The 17,050-nt window shown below is 46.6% G+C and overlaps 1 protein-coding gene across 1 annotated transcript in view; it reads right to left on the bottom strand.

Moving 5' to 3' along the window:
- GPC3 (glypican 3) overlaps positions 1-17,050 on the bottom strand; it is a 156,519-nt gene that overhangs the window by 72,888 nt on the left and 66,581 nt on the right. The window contains exon 3 of the mRNA XM_035898793.1: positions 12,100-12,794. Coding sequence (XP_035754686.1) covers positions 12,100-12,794 — 695 coding nt within the window. The remainder of the gene's footprint in view (positions 1-12,099; positions 12,795-17,050) is intronic.

A 17,050-nucleotide genomic window follows, 5' to 3' on the forward strand; every position in this document is an offset into this window, starting at 1 on the left:
TTTTTTTTTTTAAACCAGACCGATTCAATTTTGGAAGTATAAAGCCATTATAATGTGTCAGCTAGCAATTAGCTACTGTACACTGTTTATTCTTGAATATAATCTTTGAGTAGAAGGGCAATATTCTTAGAAACGCAGCATTAACTTGTTCCTCAATGACTTTAATATGGCTCTTTTCAAATTACTGCTCATAAAATCTCAGGGAAGAAAAATCTACTGATGATATCCCATCTCCTTAATTAGTTCTCTCTCTCTATCAGCAATCCAATAGCAAGTGCAATATTTGTATAAAATAGAGCACACAAGGCTTACTGCTAACTCTGCTTTAACGGGCGACATCAAGCCAAGCAGGTAAAAAGCAATGCCAATTTTGCAACCTTCACAGACCACGCTCACAGGTACATGCAGCTTTTCAGATTTATACTTCAATAAACACTTGTACCGAAACCATCCCAAAGGTTTTTAAGCCACTAACAGTATTTTTCGCTATAAAATGCCCCCCTCCCTTCCTGTGCTGAATGGAAAACCCTTCTGACCCCAAAGGGTTCAGTCCCCATCACTCCTCCCCACTCACCGCCTCTTGCAAAGGACCATAACCCTACTTACTTTAACCTCCCCATAGGAATAACCCCCCAGCAGCCACCTTTTGCTCCCTCCATCCACCTTTTCCCTTTCCAAAGACCAAGTTTCCACTAAAACAACAAGGCTGGAGGCACCAAAGCTCACCAAATCATTTCAATGGGTTTTAAGCTGCTTAATATCTTCAGCAGAATAATTACAACCATCTGTTTTCCAGCCAAGCCCAGACCAACCCCATGGTGCGTTACCCAGCCTCTGGCAAGGGGTGCAGAGGCTCTCCCCATGGCGATGCTGTGGACCTCCCCAAGCAAAGCCTAAAACAGAGGCGCAGTAATTAACGGAAAGTGATAAAAGCATCTGGGCACAGCAGAGATTAGCTGCTGGTAAAATTAATCCATTCAAGGCCAAAAAAGGGCTCAGGAAGACCCTGTGTTCTTCTTTCATCATTTTTTTTCCTTCATCTGTTGATTTTTCTTAGTTTTGAAGCTGCCAGATCCATATTAATTTTTTTTTCCCTGACAGTCAGCCCTAGCCTAATACAATCAAAGGTTGGCGCCAAGATAATTTACCCAAAACACGGCAGACAAGGTAAAAAGACTCCCATTAGATTTTTGCTCATGATAAAGGAATTACATTTCTCCCAATGACAAATCAGGCTCATTGAAAATATAAATCATTATTTTCTATAAAGATATAAATATCTTCAGGGCTTTTTTGAGACTTTGTTGTAACACATCTTGTTTTTACATGTACTGTGGTTACCACAATTGAATTACGGAATGACTTACAGCATTAGATTAGCTTCTGCTTGATTGAGAATATCTTTATAATGGAAATTGGTGTGCACTTTTAACCTCGTTACAATGTTATATTATATGTCTGATTAATATATTAAAGTGACTCATTCAACAATAGGCTGTTTGCAGGAAGAAATGAAATTAATTTGACTTTATCACAACACCTTTATCAATGTCGTCAAACTAAGGACTAGAATTTGATTATGAGAAGCGGATTCCAATAAATTGATATGCAACAATTCCAAAACGAGGGGGAGGAAGCATTAGACTGACAAAAAAAAAAAGGACTAAATACTTTAAATGCACTTTTGTGCATCATCTTTACTTTTTACTCACCTTGCAGGCTGTAAGCTGGGCATTTCCACAGCTCACTGAAAAGAGAAATTTTGCACCAAAATCTTGAGGTAAAAAGTGCTACTGAAGTGCTTTCTGGCTCCTAAGCAACAATGGGAACTGCATGAAGCAAGGCTCAGAGATGTCCTGGACATTTTTCAGCATCTGCTGTGAAAACCCTTTTGGATCCATCTGCTCTGAGCTACTGGTGCCATTTTGCTGGTCGGAGCCATCCCAGCATCACCTTGCACGGTTCCCACCATCCTCAAGTGCCCTCCGCTCCCTGCTTTTTAGGCTGCCCCTTGGGGAGGAGCGGGAGGGAGAATGACTTAAATACCAGCATGGGCAGTTGAGATAGCTAAGGAAATATGGCTCTCCAGTGCTCTGGAGAGCAGCAGCGTGAAGTTTATTTGTACAGTGATACAGATCGATATGTGCAATCCAAGAGTTAATAACCTTTAGAAAGAAATAACTCAGAGCACGTCCGTCACCCCCAAATTATCCTCACTAATCACCAGGCTCACTCGCCTTCTCCAGGTCAGTGCCTAAGAGCATCATCTCTACCACTGCTGGTAGCATGGAAGAGAATTAGCTGTGAAAATTTTTTAGGTGAGAAAGATACACCTGCATAAAGAATTGCTAAATTCCCCAACTGCTGGCTTGCTTTTTCTTTTTTTTTTTTTTTTTTTTTTTTTTTTTTTTTTTTTTTTTTTTTCTTTTTAAACAGAAATAACTCTGCCAAAGTAGCTGTAGGCTATCAGCACAGCTTTCTGCAGCCTGATCTCGCTCAAATGAGACTTTGAAAGAATAATGCAGTTAGCAGCAAACTTCACCCTCCGAGAGCAGACTCCGTGCCCTCGGGGGTTTATTAGTGGGGGAACACAACAGGTAGGGAAGGAAAAGGCCACCGGTTCATTCTGCAGCAACCCAAAGAGGCCAAGGGCTCTGCCGGCAACAAGGGGTACGTTGCTGCAGCGGACGGCTGAAAAATCTGCCTCAATTGTTTGTTGTAATTTTTTTTTTTTTTTCCCCAGCTAAATGTATTTGTAGATGGCATCTTTCATGCCTGGTACCTCCAAGCTACTTTACAATAAGATGTAAAAATGATATAATTCACAGCATCACACACGGGCAGAGAATTCAAAATGAAGCAAAAAACCTGATTGCAACCCAGCCCCTCATCCTCTCCAGTGCAAACCAAAACGCCGCTGCTCCACCCGGGCAGCTCTGGGCACTATTGCTGCTTTGCAGAGGGTCGCTTTTAAGTTTCTGGTTTGTTCTTGGCTCATTCATCAGCATTGCTAATGGGACAGTTAGTTCTGGTTTTAAGGCAGCAACACTCACGGGGGTTACTGTCACTGGAAGTAAACTCAGCGCGGTTAAGATGAAGGATGCCCGGCAAATGACCCCGGATGGAGGTCTTAGTGGAAACTGCAGTCACAGATAATGAGGCCAAAAGAGGGTTTAGCATAAAAAGCATAAAGAGATGGATATTGGTAAGCACAAGTCTGGCGTTGCAAAGCTGCAGGTCTTAGCAAGGATAAAAATCTTCGGGAAAGGAAATGGGCCAGAATACATTTTGCTAATAAGGCGTCTATGTTAATAGAGGTTGCAGGAGGCTGCAGCAATCTGGATGGCAAGCGAGGGAGCCATGTCCGCAGGGCTGATACGTGGGGAATTTTATCTCTCTGATAAAACAAAGATGTGCACCCGGTTTTGAGAGAGAATCCCAGAGGCAGCTCCCCAATTCCCTAGTAAGTGTCAAGGGCAGCAGCTTGCCTAGAGGGATGGTCTGGACAGAGCTAAATCAGAAGAAATGCAGTTTGTGCCATGGACATAACTTCTCTCTATGGGCTCGTCTGAAGCCAGGCAGGTCAGCCCAGACCTAAAAGCCTCCTGGTTCTGCCACGCACCAGCTTGTAGCATCCTTCAGGTAAACTAAATCTGGATCTCAGTAAAGACCCTGAGCATAAGCCTGGCTTAACTCTGAAGGAGGTTCAGCTGTAAAGCTCAGCTGCAAATACAGCCCCAGAGAAGGGGCTGTGCCGTTCGGGAGGGTTGTGCCCCGGCTCCTCCCCAGCCAGCACCTCTCCCAGGGCTCCTGAAGCCGCACAAGCCTCAAGACACCCAGAGGGAACTTTCTGATGCTGTGATCTTTGGTTCAGCCTGAAACTCCGTTTTTTTCTGCTTAAATCCAATCTACTTCAAGACCTCACGTTATGTCCTTGACCACTACAGTTTATTACAAAATGAGACCATTTTAAATTTCAAAGCCTGAAGCCCAGTGCCCAAGGACCAGACTCCCCCTTACATCCCCTCCTGCAATGCGCACAGTCTGCTTTGGAGGACACGATCACCAGCTCTCTCCTCTCCTACATCCCAAAGCATCCCATGTCCGACTGCCAAACACAGCTATGATGGGAGCCAGGAAAAAGAAGAGGGATGAGAAAAAAGATGCTCTGTGCAGTGAAGAAAGCTGCATAATATTGCAAAGCTGTGTACCTTAATTTCCAACTGTTACGAATGTACCCTGCACCACTACCACTGCTCACTCTTTGTACCAAGGGCAGCTCAGAAGCAAATATCTTTTTGAACACTTGGGAGCCAGTTGCACAACAACAAATCAGCTCCTCCATTAAACAAGGGAACAGGCCAAGGCACAGTACGTGCAAACAGGTACACAGAACTAGTAATTAATCCGCACAAGATCTTTAGGCTTGTTCTGACTTCATCTCAGAAAAGATGCAAGACATCCCACCGTGTGCAACCTGTGTGCATCTCGCTCGTGCTCTAGCCAACACATGATTTGAAGTGAGATCAAGCCAGGCTCAGTGGGCGCTGTATGATATTCCTGCCCATAAAATGCAGCAGCCTTAAAAAGCTCTTTTTAAGCTGCAGAGTAGTGGGGATGAAGTTGCCACCAGCCGAGCAATCTGCCTCTGACTGAAGTCAACGAAAAGATTCGTGTGAGCTTCACTGCAAAGTTGGTTTGAGCATCAAACGCTCTGTCAAAGGATGCTCCCCGTGCTGCCGTGTGTGCGTGCAGGGAGGAGGGGGCACCGGTAGCAGCTACCTTCTACTTTTAATTAAAAAAAAAAAAAACATCACTGCAAATTCCCTTGAAATGGCACAACATGCCAGAGCCTAGAACACATCCAGTTCAAAGGACAGAGAGAGTGCAAAAAAGGAGGGGAGAATATAAAAGTTTACAAACAGAAGCAAAATCAAATGCTATTTTAAATGAAACCCATGTTGATATTCAACGCCATCTCCTTCGGATTTGCACTGGCAGGTTTGAGCATCACCAGCCACATCCACCTAGCAGCTCTGCACGGCCCCACGTGCTCCCCAGCACAGCCCTGCACGCTCGACCCACTTCATCTGGACCCAGTTCAGTGACAAACTGACCCAAAGCCTCACTATGCCATCAGGGCCAGCAGGAGGGGAGACCAGCATGCCACTTTGCCCATGCTGGACCCCAGCAGAAAAAAAGCAAGGCTGATCAAAGACCACGAAATCATGCTGCCCATGTCCTCTAGAGACAAAGGTCTCGTTAGCAGTGGATTAAGCCTGACACCAACAGCCTCCGTCCCCAGGCCAGACAAGGGGAAAGCTTTCACTAGGCTGAGAATAACCTCTGAGCCTCAATCCCTTAGAGAAGCAAGTGACGGTCAAGAGCACTCATGCCAAAGTGCCTTCCAAAAATGAGATGCAGACCCTTAATTTGCTACTATGTGACTGAACATTAAACCAAAGATTTAAGACCAGCAGCAGCGTGCCAAAGTTGCTGGATCAAAATTGTTGATACTGGGTTGCAAGACTGCAGGCATGAATAATTTTTGCCCTTATTCTTTCAGCACCAGCCAAGCTGCCAACAACTTGGGGATTTCTAGATCAAAATCAATGCCTTGCAGTTCAGCGCCTTGCCATATGCTTCCCCAACTATCAGAAAATCTTTAATATCTGAAACCTCTTCAGACAAGTAATCGTACTACTCCCAAGGTATTTTCATGGGAACGGGAATGTTGCTGATGCTGTCCTCAGTGATCAGGTTTATTTTCATGCTGCAGTGGGAACATGCCTTGCTTTAACATGCCTTATCAGGCACGTTACACTGCCCATCACAAAATGGTTAACAAAAGCACGCGATAAACACACCTTGGGATAGCTACGAGTGGGCCTGAGCTTACTGACAACCAAAACCTCAGCTTTAAGTGAAAAATGGAGCTAGCTACCAGCAAGCATTAGAGAACAGCCTGAGGATTAAACTTTGCCGATAAAGCAACTGAAAATACAGAGGCTGTACATCCAGCCAACTATCCCATGAGCGATGCCAGCAGAAAGCAGCACGCATTAAAAGTACAAAGAAACCGATCTCAGTGTCTCAGAGGGAATGACTTCTCGAACAGCACTGTAATTTCAAAGCTTTCCTCACAAGTCTCTTGCCAGCTCTAGCACAGAAAGAAATCCATTAGCAGATAGGAAAACTCACCGGAGCTCCCTGCCGCTGCAACCCACCGAGCAAAGCAGCTTCCAGCGAGTCGCCAGGTGAGCTGGCTCCAAAAGCAGCTCCTGGGCAGCATCCAGGGAAAACTGCACCAGCATCGCCGTGCAGACAAATGCACTGAATCACTGTGTATGGGGACAGGCAACATTTTCATCCCTGGCAAAAGTCCCTTTACTTATTCTTTACTTTCATCCTTGTGCATCTGCAGGTGCTGCAAATTTCTACATTAATTTGCAACAGAGCAATGCTTCTCTCTGTGGGCCTACAAGCAAGCAAAGTAGCTGGTTATCTTTTCAGTATGCTCATGGTCTCCCTGCCAGGATTCCCCAAAGAATTGAGGGCAAACAAGGCTCTGGTTTGCCTGCCCCTCCCTGGGGCTCCCCAGCAGCTTCCCATGGCCAGCGTCAGAGCTGGGCTCACACCCGGCACCCTGCCTGCGCTGGCTGGGCTGAGCCCTCTGGCTTTGGGATAAGACCAAACCCAGCCTGCGCTGTGGCTTCTCCTCTCCTCAGCAGCATGGCCGTATAATCTATTTAACCCAGACCTAAGCAGTCTTTTAAAGGTGTTTGCAGGAAAGTAAAACAGCAGGGATCCCCTCACAGTGCAGGCACACCAAGAACTGCACCCCGTTTCCGTACGGCGCTGGTACCCTCCCTCTAACCCGCTCCCCTCCTCAGCACAGGTGGGTGCCAGCAGTTCAACAAAGGTCTGGCTATCTTTATCCTGCAATTTAACGGGAATTTCTAGAAACTCAGACATCAGTTCTGAGTGAAGAAAAAAGCTTTGCTGAGCTCCCTGCTCTTTGCTTTCTATGCAACGCTCTGCAGATAGAGCTGCACTCCTCCGCCAACCGCAAGGGGAGCAGCAGGGGCTGGGCAGCTCCATCAGCCCATTTCTTTGCATTTCTCCCTAGAGATGCAGATGCCCAGGCTGGGGCACACCTGCCTGGCAAGCCTGGACTAACTAAGTTTCTTGATACATTTTTTTGGTGGTGCATTGCTCGTGGTTTTCATTATGTACTTTTACAAAGAGACACATAAGACTAACCTTGTATTCCTTTGCAACCTGTTCTCATTCCCCGATTTGGTCATGTTACAGACACGTCAGCTCCACAGTATCTTGGGCTGGACCCTAATTACGCTAACACGTACGGGTCCTACCAAGCAGAGGGTCCCACTGTGCGAGGAAGAGGTTGGCAGCTTCAGCTCCACATCCAGCCGGAGAGGCACCACACAACAGCTAAAGGGCAGGAGAAGTCCTGCCACCCCCATCTGAAGGGCTGGAAGGGGACGCGTGCCCTGCTGGGTGCGCAGGACAAAGCAGCTAACACAGCCAAAATCCACATCCCTTCCTCTGCACCTGCAGTGCATCCTCCTCCTCACATGCAATACATGGCTACAGCCTCACCCCAAGCCGCCCACCTTTTTTGGTTCGTGTCTCACTATGCTATGAGTTGCCTGTTGTTTCCCACTCTGTTGGGATGGGTTCAAAACCCTGACGAGTTACAGGAGGGGAAAAAAAAGAACTGAGAAAAAAATATTTACATAGACAAATTAATAACTGTGTCAAATCAGTGGTCTTCACCTCAACTCTGCAACCTTTCAACATAAATTTACAGTGCTCGCTTAAGGTAGGGAACCCCACAGGAGATCAACTCTTAGCTAATGTAAGACACCCAGACCTATTGTCTCTTTTGTACTTCCAAAAGTGGAGAAAGCATCGACTTCAAGAGGTGCTGGGGTTGAATATTTTATGAAGTTTATTTGTACTGCATCTCTCCGACTGTCTTTGTGGTAGAAAGCACGAACAGATTAAAATCTCTCTTCCCTACATTCATGATTAAAACATCTACAAGAGGTGGACGTACTACGTGCATTTGCAACTAGGGAAAAAGTAGCAGATAGGAAAATTAATATAGATGTAGCCCTAGACAGGACTTTTTTTCCCCAATCAGCCCTGAGTCTCTGCCTCCTTGATGAAGTATTTTAATAGCATATTTTAGGTATGAAGTTTTTAAACTGACACACTGTAGAAATAAAGCCCTAACACACACCATCAGTGACAAATTAGCTATTAAAGCAAGGCTTGGGATGGGAACTGCCTACTGCCATATTACTGGATTCACTCTTCTGCATTGCTGTTTACATACCAGGAACAACACCGGCATGTAGGCTTACATTTAAATGCATGCCTGGAGGTGCACATTTTCCAAAAGCAGATTAACAACAGTATGATTCCACATCTTGGGGACTGTAGAGCTCCTCAGAAACCTACTTGGAGGCTCTGCAACCCCTCTGGGGCTCAGGTTCACATGCCCTTTGCAGCCAGGTCTACAGCAAGCTACAGAAGGAGTCCAGGTCCTCATGCAAACGCCCACAACCCCGCCTAGGGATGGGTGGCGAGGGGGAGAGAGGAGCAGCTGCATGGAGGAAGGATGCTTGGTCAGATCACACACCCAAGGACCTGAAACACCGGGAGGAAAAACTACTGCTGCAGAAGTGCCACCGATGCCATGGAAAACCAAAGAAGCCCAAAGGACAGGCAAGGGCAGTAGTGTTATTATTCAGGCTATAATCACTACAGGCATGCAAGATAAGTTTTCCATAATTCCAGAGGATTTTAATGACAATTAAATAACCTGTCATTATCCTTAATAACATACAGGTGAATTGAACTTTGCCTACAGAAGCAGCGGTGGCCAAGGTCAGTAATAAAAGAGGTTGATAAAAGAAGCCAGCATGAGAGCAAAGCCCCACATTTTCAAAGACAACTCCTCAGGCATTTTATACTTTCATATGACAATGGTGTCTAAAAACAATCACATTTACAGGAGAACAGTAAACACAACTGTTTGCTTCCAGGTATATTCTTTGAAACTCAATATGTGCTGATAAGTCTAACAGAGAAACTTTCATTCCAGCAAAGGTAAAAAAAAAATTGCATTCTATCACTTAGGGGCAGAGCTATTTACCCCACATCCCAGATTCAGACCAGCTATCAGAGTCAGGCCGTCTGCAATGCTGTAGTTAAGACTGTCAGCACGTCCACTACTGCCCTATTCCTCTGCTGAACAGCTCATACCTTCATTTGTAAAAAAAAGTCGCTCTGGGCTCAGGTTTGACATAAAAGCCTTAGCTGAGCAGCATCAGTGTTTTAAAAATGAACACTAAAAACCCAGTGGCCATTCTCTTTCAGTGACAACTGCCAACCAATTGGCTTGCTTGGCACTATAACTCAAAACCATCTCTAGAGCAAATAAAAGAATCACTCAAGTATTAAATAATCAAGAAGAGCTGTGTTTAAATAAGCACCTAACTATATAAGGCACTAATGAATTCAAACAGCTCTATCAAGTATGAAAGTACTGAATGGCTTTGCAATGCCCAGTGATTTTTTTTATTTTAAAAGGAAGCCAATTTATGTTCTGGTTTGGCAGAGGATGGGCAGATTATGGCTCTACTGTCATGGCTTGCATCGACTTTAGCAGCGCTCCATCTACTTGCCCTCCCACAAACACATTTTCAGTAGACAGATCAAGGTCTCAATACTCGATAATATAACTGACAGTCATGTTCCTTCACTGTATACATGGACATCTTCAAGAAAAAGTACATTTTTATTGTTGTGCCAATAAAAGGATATGGGAGGACAAGCACTTCTTTCAGGACCCTACAGCAATGCACATGTTGTGAGTGCTTGCAAAACCTGGCATACAGCCTCTACAGGCAGTGTTTCTGTTCTGCCTTAGCACCTACAAGCACGGCAGGGTTGCTGCTGCAAAACATGTCGGATGGTTTTGCTCACGGCTGAGTATGTCGACTGATCTTTCAAGATCAAATAGGCTCACATTACATGTAGAAGTAAGTTTTGTTTCTTACTGCCTTGGAAATGCCAACTGGGCTTAGAGTTGAGCTGGGTTTTCTCTCTTGTATACATTAGTATACATGTAACATGAATTCTCCATCTCACCTGACCTCAAGCTAAACCTACAGATACATCTCTGCTCCTTTGCTGTTCCAGAGAGGGTTGACAGGTTCTGACTGATGGGAGAAGAGCCTGCCCTGGCTCCACAGCAGCAGAAGTGGTGCCTAGCAGAGCTGCTGCCCATCAGTGGGAACCTCCCTGCAGTCCTGGGGACACGAGAAATGCTTGGCAGGCTGCTGTAAAACAGGTATTTTCTGCAGAAAGGGGCTAAGGTATGCAGGTTGCCGGTGCCCTGCACTGTATCCTGGAGCCTGAAGTACAGCCCACGAGTGCTGCCCGCATCCATGTGGCTTGGGTGACCAAGACCAAAACCCAGCCCTCAGCCACAGCCTCTATCCAGTCACGACCACACAAGAGTAATCCAATTTTCTGGGGATTTTTTCCCTAAATCCCTTCTCTAAGCAATGAATCATAGAATGGTTTAGGTTGGAAAAGACCTTTAGGATCATCAAGTCCAACCGTTAGCCTAATCCTGCCATCCCACCACTAAACCCTGGCCCTAAGCACCTCCTCTACCCGTCTTTTAAATACCTCTGGGGATGGGGACTCGACTCCTTCCCTGGAGCAGCCTGTTCCAATGCTTAACAACCCTTTCGGTGAAAAAATTTTTCCTAATGTCCAACCTAAACAAAGAGAGCTCGCACCACGTGTGCCAAACTCCCCAGGGGGTGTGAAACTACTCGGGTGCCACCACGTTATTTCACAGCCTCCATATGTGCGGTGGCATGTCTCGGGCAATCACCGAGCAAAGATGGCACATAAAACAGCACAGAAGAGTGCTGCTGGCTGAATGCCACATAGCTCCAAATCCATAAGCCGATACATTTCCACGGTCCCCAAAAAAAGATAAGAATTACAGTGGAAGTACTACAGTGACCTACATAAACACAGTTCTTTCATAAACAGGAGTCAAGAATGTTAGGAACAAGCAGCTAACAGGGAAACGGTGGCAGATTTTCATCATTGTTGGCTTTAAGCAAACTATAACAATACTCCTGCGCCTTTGCCCCCATCCCCAACTCCATCCTACCTGCACGGAGCGGCTCAGTGGTGTCCCAAGAAAAACCTCCCCTACAAAACAAGCATTATATGACCACAGTCCATTTGTCCTTGGCATTCAAACAGAGCAGCAGGATTTTCTAAACAAGAAAGCCTCAGTTTCTCAGGGGGCTCCATGTGTCCCGTTGGCCAGAACCTGTCAACAGTCTCCGGAACAGCAAAGGAGCGAGATGTAGGTTTAGCTTGAAGTCAGGTGAGAAGGAGAATTAATGTTACAGGTGGTAATGATGTATACAACATAATGTGTTTTTAAAGAGTCAGGTCACTCCTAATAACTAAGAAATAACCTCATCCCTGGGATTAAAGGCTGCCCAAAACTGGAATGAGCTATCAAAAGAAGGAAAACCAGATCTCCTTTACTAAATCAGGAAGCAGGGATGCCACAGTACACACTTCCACTTGGCATCTATTTCGAGGTGCATTTTAGTGCTGTTAAAGGAGGTAGGGGCCACCTGGAGAGCAGGACCAGCCTTTCAGAGCTACCCAAGGCAAGTACAGCACCCAGGGAGTTCTGAAGATGCTGGGACATCGCAGCTCCCAATCTCACAGCCCAGCTACAAGGCTGATGCCAGGATGACTTCAGACCCTTCTGCTCCGACCAACCTGAAAAGAGGAAAAGCCCTTAACTGAAGCTCAGGCCTCACAAACACCGGTTTCAAGCGCTACCAAATGTTTTAGAAATCATAGAACTGGGGAGAGAAGGGAGGAGCTGGTAATTGGAGCATTTGGGGGTTGTTGGCTGGAGGACAGGGGTAGGTTGGGTTTCCACACGTAGAGCTAGTGGTACACAACCGAGCCCTGCCATGGCAGCAAGCTAGGGAGCTGCAGAGAATCACTCACAGTTGTCGAGAGCTTTTCTTCATTCTTCTGCACGTAGACAATCGCATCCCGCACCAGGGAGAAGAGGTTCAGGAGGACATGTTCCATGTCATAGATGCCGTGCATGCCTTTGGTCAGCCCCTCCAGCGACCCGATGTACTCTTGCCAGTGGTTATCGATCTCTACGACGCCCGCCAAGCATCCTTGCATCGCCACGCCACAGTAGCTGGCGCAGGGCTTGGCCAGGAGGAGCCCCTGGCAGTGAGAGCAATACCACATCTTTAGCAGCGCTCGTCCACAGTCCTTGCTGAATTTTAAGTGGTCAGTAGTGTTGATCACCTCGATCCCCAGGTTGAGCGCCTGCAGAAAGACTCGCGTGGCCTGTAGTGACTTGGACACCTGGGTCATCATCATCTTCGGGTAGTTACCAAAGACTTTGAGGTCTCTCCTGGCTGCCCGTAGGCATTCAGTCATTTCCGCAGAGGGATCGGGGAAGCCGGGATTAATCAAGTGAGAGTAAACCAAAGGGAATAAACTGTCAAAAAATTCATTTATCATGTCATTAACACTGATGTCAGAGCCCAATATGTACAGCGAGACATCAGTAAAAAGTTCTCCAACAAACTTAAGAGCTCTGGGCCCCATGCTTTGGTAGTGGGTCCTAAACATGCTGTTGGTGAAGTTTCTTGCATGCCGTACTACAATTTCAAAGGCTTCTGCAAAACAGAACAAAAAAAAAAAAAGTTATTGAGATTGAGAGGTGATGAGCTCAGGAACAGGGCTGCATTAGTGGTGCAAAGGCTGGTCCCACCCTGCCCGGTGCTGGCAGCCACAAAGCTTACCAGCACCAGCAATTTTCAGGGGAAATGCACATATTCTTTAGACACAAGCTACATTTCAAAATGGCAAAACGTATGATCCAGTTAACATTTCAGCTTTTAAAGAAAATATCAATTAAAAAAAAGGGCTAGACTAATTCCTTTCTCTCCTTCTTCCATATTGATTTGAAATTAACAGGAATTATATCTGGAGACTTAATTTAAGGCAAAGATAAATGTTTGACAAACTGTACAGTGTTTAAAATCAGGAAACAATAAATGCTGACATTCCATTATGAAAAGGAAAATATTTAGAGGAGCCTAATCACAAATCACAGAGGATATACGGACTCGACCCCCAGCACCCACCCAGCACTAAGTGTCCTCAAAGCCATTTGAAAAGCCCCTGCAGTGCTGTAGCTTTCCCAAATGCACCAGGCTCAGCTCAGCTGCAGATCCAACATTTCTTCTGCCCTGAACATGAGCTGTTCCATCGTCCAAAGTAATGCGGAGAGCCGGTGATGTAGTGTCCATCTGTGGGTGCCCAGCCAGGACCACTCTCACACGCATCAGGTTGTGCCAAACCACCCAAGTTTTACATAGAGACTGTCGGTTTGCTAGGAAAGTTAGGGTGCATTTTCCCCTCTCCACTTTCAAAGACTTGAGGACTTCCTGCCCCCACCTCCTCTGTGCAGCACGAAGGAGAACCTCCAGTAGCACAGTCACCGTGCGGTTATTCCCTTAATTACAGCCCTCCTCACCAGGAGGTTTCCAAAATGTCCATACCCAGGTATGTGAAGACAACGCACCTATACACCCCCCAGTCTACAAGTTAAAGCGTTAGAAGGGGAGGCCACCAGTGCAAACTAAAGTCTTTTTCTTCAGCCAACTCTCTCTACCAGCCTGTGTCCCACCCTCCAGGGTACCATTCATAAAATGCTAAAAATAATGAACAGCCCCTCAGTTCACAGGTCACTGACACCCTGCGATGTAACCGCTCTCAGCTGTGTCACTCTGGGAACACACATCCAGGCTCAATTTGCATGAAAATTACTCATGTTCAATAATTAAAGAGAATGTTTAATTTTTAAGACCATAAGTGTTATTCTTCCCATTTGTTAAGGCTGGGATGCAGCTGAGCATGGCCTGATGCTTCTACACAGGGGTTTGGTATCAACGCTATCACAAGCAAAGTCAGGCCTCGCTGCTCGCCCTGCATAACCTTGCGTTACTCAAGAGCTTTTGAGACCATCACATCTCCAGGACTCCCAGCTCTTTCTTCCTGGGTGCACCCTACACAGGCACGCCTGGTGGGACAGGCACCCAACGGCATTTGCTGCGCCCCACACCTCCATGCAGAAAGCTATGGGTGCAAGCAGGGATCAAAGCAGAAATTCCCAATATACTTTTGCAAACAGTGTCTCCATCCCATCTGGTGCCTGCACACCTCCTGGGCATGCCGCTGAAGCATTTTGTCCGCAGCTCCCGACACCTGCACCAGGACTGCCCCAGCAAGCCCAGAGCAACCATCTGCCTTCCCAGACGACAGTAATCCCTCCTAACGCCACAGACTGAGGGGTGCAGTGGTGCCAGGACACGGAGCCCCTCTCTCCGCACCTCCCTCGCCAGGACAGCAGGCATCACGCTCTTCACACCCATACAGAATATTGCAAAGCTTTCCAGGCACAACGGCACGTCCAACACGGAGCAGGGTAAACATGCGGGCTGTGCAAGCAGAGCCAGTTCTGGTTGCACCGTTAATAAAAGTTTTAAAACAAAAAAAGTCTCCTTAAATAGGGCACATGGATTACAAAACTTTTTTCCTTCTTTATCCTCAAGAGCACCAGAATAGCGTTTTCCTCAAAGAGCATAAAGCACTTTTTGGGCCAGTGTTTTTTTGACAGCACTGCAGACGATGCCGGGATTTTCATGCTGTGCCTCACCATTCGCCTTTAACCTCTCCTCTGTTAGTTCCCTTAGAAAAAGTCATCCCTCTTCCCTTTTCTCGCTCCTCTGTGCTTTGCAAGTTACCATCAGAGCCAAGAGACTCTTCGCTGATTAGAAAAATATTCCAAGCTCCTATGCAAACCACCTACGGCGAGAAACGCTTCAGAAAGGAATTGAGAACAGTGGCATATCAGAAGAGCATGCACACACAGTCCCACTGCTTTAAAGGTCACGACATGCACATAATTTTTATCATAATAACTGGCTAAGAGTGTCTATTTTATGCGCCTTGGAGCCTTTGCATATATCCATTAGAGAGCGCAACAGGGACTATAAAAGCACATGGAGCCTCCTGCTGCCCTATTAATAGATGCAGGAAATAATAAAACTTTGTAAAAAAAAAAAAAGTCTTACCCATCCAAAATCTCTCACACCCTACTCCCCTAGTAGCTGCTTATTCTGAAATATTCCTCGCAAAGGGCTGGCTGGAAGAATATCAAAGTCCCAGCTGCCAGCAGCGGGAGTGACCCATGCCAGACCCCAAGCACTTCAAAGAGGAGGAAACTTTGCGGGTCAGTCCCCCGTGCTGCCACCAGCAAGTGAGCCTCGTGGGGAAACGGAGGGGACACCGCATTACAGAAGCGGCACAGGCTTCTGCTCCCCCATAAAATCCCACAGCCTGGATTTGCTGCTGGTAAAACCTGCCCTGCTCATGACATGGCATCACCGAAACTCCTATTTGCTGGAGGACAATCGAATCTTTTCTTCCTTGTATTTATTTCAAGGATACTTAAAAAAACCCCACACAATTTAAGGCAGCTGGTTTGCAGGTCTAGCTGAACAGAGTAAATACCTCAACAGCACTGGTAAAGCTTAGCATCAGACCTGCACCCAACTTCCAGCCCACAAAGGCACTGCACGGCAGAGCGGAGCTCGTGTCTTACTGTCTCCATCACCGTAGCTATGCACACACAGCAGAACTTGATCATGCCAGAGGGTTATTTATCTGCTTTTAAAATATTTTCTTAAGTGATTAGTAGAAAGAAAAAAGAAAAAACCTACTAAAAACACACTTTTGCATGCACTAAAATTTAAAGAGCCCTGATCCACGAGTCTGGCTTGGGGAGAGGACAGCCTGAGCCGCCACAGACCACCACACCAGAAAGTCAGTCCTGTCTGGGTAGCTCTTAAGCACCTTTCATCCGCAGGTACCTAAAGGTGCTGAACACATACACAAATTGTGCTCCAAAGTCCTTTCAGTCAGCACAGGGACAAAACCTGGGAGCAATTTAACCACATACAGCACCATGGTGCTCTATCCCAGGATAGACGGGAAGATCAATACCGTGCCCGGGGGAACCAAAGGGTCCGTGTACAGGGTATGAGGAGAGCCATCAGCAAAGCGTCGTACCAGCTGCACTGGTACCATCTATCCATTGACTATCTCTGTCAAGGGCAGTGTATCCGGGCTCCAAAGGATGCATGAAAGCTGAAACTCTACTCTAGACCACAGTTATCAGGCACAGGTTGAAAAGCATGGGCTATCACTTATTTTTCCAGCAGGACTCTCACTGAAGCACCTGGAGAGGAATTGCTGCCCAGTTCCAGCAGCCAGGAGGAAAGGACTAAGCTGCTTTCAAAGTGCAAAAGCTCCCCAGAACACAGGAGAGGGGTGCACGGCCACGGCAAACTGGCAATTAGAGAAAAAAAAATAAATTGTAAAAGAGCATAACAGTGCCCTGAGTGGGGATTACTGGCAGGAGAAGGAAATCACTGCATTCTCAGCTCAGATAATAAAAGTCTGCTGCTTAGTAAAAAAGCCAGCTTTCCTGTGAAGGCGCGTTCACTCCTGAGCTGCAACTACTTCAAAGGGGCCGAAGCCAGGGCTGGAGGAGCTCCGGATTAACCTGCTGGCTCCCCCAGGCTGCAGGAGGCTCCAGCCGAGTGTGGGACTTGATGGGTTTATTTAAGAGATTATGTGATGCAGTTGCCTGAACTGCAAGGAGCCGGTGTGAGTGACCCCAGCGAGCCATTCCCGCATGGCATCTCCCGGAGAAGCAAGAGCCGAAATCCAATAGCAGCTGCGGAGCCGGAGCAGCGGCAGAGACAGCACCCAGCCCTGAGCTCAGCGGGCACAACTTCAGAAGCAACTGAAGGTGTTTGGAAAGGATACAGGAGGAAGAGGTCTCCCTCTGCCCTCCCATGCC

Source organism: Egretta garzetta, unplaced genomic scaffold, assembly GCF_000687185.1.
Source record: "Egretta garzetta isolate BGI_Z169 unplaced genomic scaffold, ASM68718v1 scaffold220, whole genome shotgun sequence".
Taxonomy (NCBI): domain Eukaryota; kingdom Metazoa; phylum Chordata; class Aves; order Pelecaniformes; family Ardeidae; genus Egretta; species Egretta garzetta.